Source organism: Euprymna scolopes, chromosome 11 (genome assembly GCF_053919585.1).
Source record: "Euprymna scolopes isolate OS-2025 chromosome 11, ASM5391958v1, whole genome shotgun sequence".
Classification (NCBI taxonomy): Eukaryota; Metazoa; Mollusca; class Cephalopoda; order Sepiida; family Sepiolidae; genus Euprymna; species Euprymna scolopes.
The window spans coordinates 119,324,008-119,330,751 of NC_136492.1; the positions used below are offsets into that span (position 1 = coordinate 119,324,008).

At 40.0% G+C, this 6,744-nt stretch overlaps 1 protein-coding gene across 1 annotated transcript; it reads right to left on the minus strand.

The window, feature by feature from the left end:
* Nucleotides 1-1,706: 1,706 nt before the first annotated feature.
* On the minus strand, nt 1,707-2,597 carry LOC145288198 (uncharacterized). Its single transcript, XM_080136245.1, has one exon. It carries the CDS (start codon nt 2,595-2,597, stop codon nt 1,707-1,709), a length of 891 nt encoding a protein of 296 aa, XP_079992371.1.
* Between the last annotated feature and the right edge of the window lie 4,147 nt (nt 2,598-6,744).

Sequence of the window (6,744 nt, forward strand, 5' to 3'; positions counted from 1 at the left end):
CAAATTGTTTTTTAAATGTATATATATGCATATATATATGTATATATATATACACATATATATATATACATATATATATATAATGAAAACAAAGTGATGTAGTGTTTACCTGATATACACAATGGTGAACCTCAAACTTATATAAATAACAGTATTTACATGTAAAAAATGTAATCTCGACCTAATTTGTTGATTTCTTTATGTCCTCTTATGAGAAGAAGAATAAAAATAGCATTCTTTGAAACTCCGCGGAATAAGGACTTTGTAAATTGTGTTTTTTTTTTGTTTTTTGTTTTTTTTTTTGAGTATTTAATCGAACAATAAATGTTGATTGTAAAGTTTAACGTACAGTTTTAAATTTCTTTCTCTTATATATATATGTGTGTGTGTGTGTGTGTGTGTGTGTGTGTGTGTGTGTGTGTGTGCGTGTATTTTGTTTGTATTGTATTAATGAAGCTGACCCCTTATTCCACTATGTCTTAAACTGTTTCAGTTTGTGGTTATCCATTACACTTCTGCATTTAATTTATTTTTTTATATACACAAAACAATGTTTCAAGCAAACTGCATTAACTGACAAATAAAAAGCGAGTATCTTAAACATTAAGGACCGAATATTTCTTTTTCTGTTTTTCAATGGTTTGGAACTAGCAAAACCAATTTTTTTAGAATTTGAAAACAAATCAGCGATGAAACCAAAATTAGATGATATTTCTATAGTCTTTTATCTTCGAGAAAATGTTATTTTGTTTCAACGGATTTCAAAGGTCAACATTAATGATGTTGGCCAAGGGATGTTTGAAGGTCGAGGCTCAAAGACAATTCAACATTCTTTAAGCTGATTGGTACCTTGAATATTGGCAAGATTCAAGGATGCGTATCGCGAATTTCTTCGCATCATGAATGAACGTAAAAGAAATAAAAAGATTAAAGAATTAAAGTATTAGTTTTAATTGCATGAAATTTAATAAAGAAAATGCGTCAAGTGCTTTTGTTTGCCTTTTTGTTGTCGGATAAAATGAATAATTATCAATTGAAGTAAAATTATTACGATTTTCTGGCGTCTCCATTAAAAAAACGTTAGAAATCAATAACATGGCGACTTCTTTCTCCCTCTCTTTTCGACTTCTCTACCCTTCATTCTCTCTCTCTCTCTCTCTCTATATATATATATATATATATATATATATATATATATCTTTCCTTAGTTTTCTTGGTTTCTATCTACAACTCTTTGCAATGTTTTGCCTCTGTTAATCTATATGTATCTATCGATTTATACTATCTTCCCTTTCGCTTTCTTTTTTATCTCTAGTTTTCTTTGTTTTCGCCAGTTTCACTCTCAGATCACTAACTCTACTTCTCTCTCTCTCTCTCTCTCTCTCTCTCTCTCTCTCTCTCTCTCTCTCACTCTCTTTATCTTTCTCCTTTTCTCTCTCTCTCTCTTTTCTTATATATACATATATAGAGAGAATAGGTATCGATATATAGATATAGATATATAGAGGGATATATATAAATATGAATTGATACACACATATATATATATATATATATACGGTTCGGTTGATCCCTGGATGTCTACTTTGGTGGTGGACTTCCTTGATTCGATCAAACTGAGCAGAACTCGTGGCTGCGGCGCACGTCGGTTTGTATGGGTTCGGTGGTTCTTCTAGTGGCATCAATCCATCTGCGGGGAACTCTTGTTAAACAATCAGCCTTGTTGAGGCTGGATATGACCAGAGAGATTTCCATTCACAGCGCATGATCCTCATGATGCTATCGAGCCGCCGTCGGATAAGCATCTCGCTCGTAGCTTTAGTTCGTATTCTCGCCCTCCCGGTAAGGGTGCCCGAAATCCACTTGTGGGCGCAGGCAGAATCTTTAAACAACTGCAGGGTAGTCGACTTCCAGAGGATCGCTAAATTTATTCCCTTGATGACGGCATCAAGCTGTGCCAGGTTTATATACTGGGAGTCCCGTTCTGGGCGTAACCAGCAGGCATCTTCCACCACAGCCCCCTCATGGACTATTGATACGCCTGTGGCAAGAGAGCTCGCATCAACCCACACACTAAGGTCCTGGCTGTCGATGTACCATCTGCCCCGTGCAGGGTCCTCCTTGCACATTCTGGTGAAGACAACTTCCAGCATTGTGTTGAGAGGGGCGCCGTGTACCACATCGTCCCATCCAGTGGTGACCTCAGACGCTCTCCTCTTTATGAACGCCACCGCAACACGAAGCCAGCCGCCCACAGGGAGATGTCCAACTAATTTTCCGCACCAAGAAAATGCGTTTCTTCCCGTGACATCTCGAGGCATGTCTGGGACTTCATTTTCTTGTTTCCAATGCAGGACGCCGTCTTCTTCCTGGACCTGTAAACTGAGCACCCCTGCGCCATCCTGTAGTCGCTCCTTACTGAGAAGTCCAAAGTTGCGGAGATGCTCTTCTACACGCGTCGCGGATACAACCCCTTCATTCACGTATACGTCATCAATATATGCAGATGTTGTCTGTCTTATGCGCTCATCCTGAGCCAGAATGGTGTCAACAGTCATTTGCATAATTGATGACGCCACGTTGAGTCCGAACCCCATACGGGTTAAGCAGTATCTCTTCCCCTTAATCAGAACTGTCTGATAAGGCCATAGTAACTGGTGTACATGCACTTGAAGGTACGCCCTCCGAAGATTAAGCACGCACACATTAGACCCTGCTTGCCGCCATTCCCGTAATTTATCAGCGCATACATCTGCGCGGACCGTAAAAGGGTCCACGTGTTTGTTTAACTCCCTATAATCAAGCACCAGCCTTACTTTTTGTTGTTTGGCTGGACGACCGCCATTAGTGCGATTAAACATTTTGGAGGCCCCAATGCCTTCTCAGGATAAGGAACCAGCCATCCATTGTCGATCCAGGTCTGTAGTTCCCTATCATACTCCACGCGAGCTCCGGGTGAAATCTTGTACTCTGGTACTCTATTGAACAAATTCTCTGGCGGTAGTTCGTCCGACCATTTCCAAGCCACAGTCCAGGACTTCGTGCACTGGTTGAACTCCGCACGAAAATCAGGCTTATCTAGGGTGAGTGCCACGCAAACGCACTCTCGCATTGGGAGAACGTCACGTTCCAGGCTCCATCTACTACGACTCCGCCTAGCTGCACGATGCTTATGTGGATGATACCCTCTCCGCAAGAGGACAACGCACTCCCATCTACAGTCAGCATCAGAGTTCTTGTCGTTTTCCAAGTGTCGCAACACTCTTTGCGCACAAGTGTCTCGGCACAACCCGTGTCCACAAGCGCGTAACACTCACGCCTGTTAACGCGTACGCTCACCCCAGGTAGCGCCTTGTTCAATGACGATCTGGGGGAGAAGACTGGCGCTGTAACGTCCTCCCCTAGCCCGTTTCCCGAACATGCGCGAGCCAGGTGTCCTCGGTTTTTGCATTTGTGGCACCGCGGTCCACTAGGCTTCTGGGTCGTTCACTGCGACGAAAGGCAATCACGGGCCCAATGGTTTGGGTCCCCGCATCTTAAGAAGTTAACACTTCTGGTGTTCTCGCTAGCTGTAGGCAGTGGTGTAGGTGAACATGCGGCCTCTAAAGGTTGCACCGCGGCGACGACCTCATCACCTCTGGTATCTATCAGCACGGCACAAGCCCTCTTAATTAGCTCTTTCAATGTCAGCTTGTCCATTCGGGTTGAGGTTCGCAAAAGTCCATTTGCATGGCATGGCAATCCATTCACGAAGGCTCCCTTTATCCAACAATCTGGTGGCATTTCACCTACCAGGCGTGCTAGCCGCTTCAAATCTGTCAAAAACTCATCCACGGTCTCTACTGGCCGAAAGCGGCGGGCGGTGAACTGTTCTAATGTTGTAAATGAATCCGTCCCATAAGCCTTTACAAGGGCACGCTTGATTTCCGCGAGGTCACTCCGTTGGTCCTCCGAGAGTTGCCGATACGTCTCACGAGCCGCACCTTTCAGTCGCAGCGGCAATACTTGCTCCACTTAGTTACCTCGCACAGCTCACACGTTAACTCTACATCCTCTAGCCGTTCTACTATTTGAACGTCCGTTGCTGCGCCACTGAACTCGAGGATGAGTCGGAGGTCAAACTCTCTCAGAGCCATAATTAGAATACAGCCGAGATAGCTTGAATCAGAAGTCTTTGCCTAACGCAAAGCAACAAAAAGTGTATGGCTGGAACGTCAAGCAGAGGTTCGCTAGTCAAAAGTTGAGTTGAGTAGAGTTCATTGTTCACAACACGAGATGCACGTCGACGTTCTTTATTCGCATGTTTTAAACGCTTCTTTCACTCCTCCCAGCGACTCACCCTTTATAATGTTTCGGGCACACCTAATTTGCATATACCACACACGAGTGCTAGAGATCTACACGTGACCGAAGACTTTAAAAGACAACAGCCGCCATCTTGGGCCTCTTTTTTTTCTTTTTTGTCTTTCAGCCTACTGCCGAGAGATTCTCGCCCGTTTCTGAGGTAGGTCCTCTCTACGTCTATCACACAGACATAATAGAAACCACTGCGCAGCTGGTATATTAAGAAAAATACAGTGTGGAAACCAAACCAGAGACAAGTTTAGATAAGATGACACCGAAGCATGCAAATATATAAAAAATATATATGTATTGTAAATTGTATATTCTATCATGAAACAAGTATTGATAAAAGTTAAAATATATACGACATGAAATGTATACGATATGTATAAAATGTTATCGCGAAGACAATAGAAGTTGCTTTGGTAAGATATCTAATGAAAATGCTATGAGTTATATTCTCTGTCCTAAAATAAATATTTTCAGTGACATACACACGAAAAGAGTTTGAGAGTAATGAACAACCGAAACGAGATATCATCATTTGTAGTAATATGATTGTTTGGCTTTGATAAGTATAAATGGAAATGTTCATGTTGAAAATAGATTAACCAGAAAGAGGAAAGTTCTATGAATTATGATTATAAATTAAGTTAACGTGTAAAACGAAGTGACGCTACGGAAGGGAACTCGACGCGTCAGTAAAAGTTACTCAGCTCTTTTTCTTCGATCTGAAATTCCTGGACCGGCAGATGTGTTTTCAGTATATACCCTACAAGCAGAGATGTGTTATTAATAATATAAAATCGTCTGTAGATTAATGATTAAAAGAGAAAACGAAACGAGTATTAAAACCAAAATCATTTCTGTTGTTCCCAAAACTATTTACAAGACTAAGAATGGTATTGGTGTTATTACAGCATGAGAGTAACAGGCTTTAACTATCAACATCACACGCGAATAATACGCATACACACACACACATACGCACACACATACACACACACACATATATATATATATTATATTGTTTTTAAAATATAATTATCCACTGACACGTGTTTCGTCGTCTACGACTCATCAGAATGGCGTCAGACCCTCTCTTTGACACGGTAAGTTTGGGAAAAGGAGTTAAAAATTTAAAAAAACTATACAAAATACTGTAAAAACACCACCGAATATATGTCAGCCCATATCGCAGTAACATATATTGAGCGAGTTTCTAACAGTATGCTGTCTAGTGTTTTTTTTTATTTTTAACTCCTTTTCCCAAACTTACCGTGTCAAACAGAGAGTCGGGCGCTATTTTTTATTTTCCAATACATCGGTAAACATTGTATGTTTTTTCGATCTGAATAAACATGTTACATTAAATAAAACACTAAAAAATTTTCCAGTTTGGTAGAAAAGTAACTTATCTTGCCTATAATAACATGTATTTGTTATATATATGTTTTTTGACAACTTTTTCGAATCAATGTGTACGGTAATACAACCCCGACTTATAGTGTAGCAGATTGTGGTCCTACGATTATCTCAAAAGTGCGTTAACTAGTTTAGCTATAAAGTTCGCATAGTTAAGCCAAATAGATATTAAGTAAATATATGACAGATAAAGAAATGTCTATAAAGATAATAATCGAAATTAAATATTTGAAGCCGATGGACAAAATGAACTTGTGAACGCAATTCATGTTCCTTTGTCTGTGCGCTACGTGGCATGAAATATTTGCTGTCAGCGATCGCGTACTTGGACTGGGGTTAGTAGTCCGTTTACCGATTGGCTATGCTTTATGGAACTATTTATGGGCATGTATTTAACACCCACCCATACACCTGCATATACACACTGCATTCATACGTTGACACATTGATAAGTTATATATACCCATGACAATGTATTGATGTTATACATACATGCAAAGACACAACGTAGACGAGTTTATCCACTAGACAATTATATGCACTCATGATTACTTGGCATACATATTATATACACCTGTATGTAACAAGTGTTGATATGAGCATGTAGCCATAGAGATCACAACAACAGTGCTTCAATGGGCCTCCTCGTTAGACACAGCTGTTCGTTGTTGTTTTTTTTTTTTTGTTTTGTTTTTTGCATTTTTTTTTGTTTCGTTTTGTTTTTTGGTTTGTTTGTTTTTGAGGGGGGGTCTTTTTTTTGTTTGTTTGTTTTTGTTTTTTTGTTTTTTCCCCCCTGATTGCTGGTTATCACCAAAAGGAGCCAGGCTCAGTGTTACAGACAAAGCCAGGGAAGGTTTGGTACTGAAAACACAAAGTCATGGTGTAGAAACAACCTTCTTACACTTACTCGATATTTTTATAGAAATCGCATCAAAAAGCATGAATGTAAAGAACTAAATACAAATACTATTTTAA

Coding starts and splice junctions, on each gene's coding strand:
- LOC145288198 (XM_080136245.1), bottom strand. CDS start 2,597: ATGGGGTTCGGACTCAACGTGGCGTCATCAATTATGCAAATGACTGTT.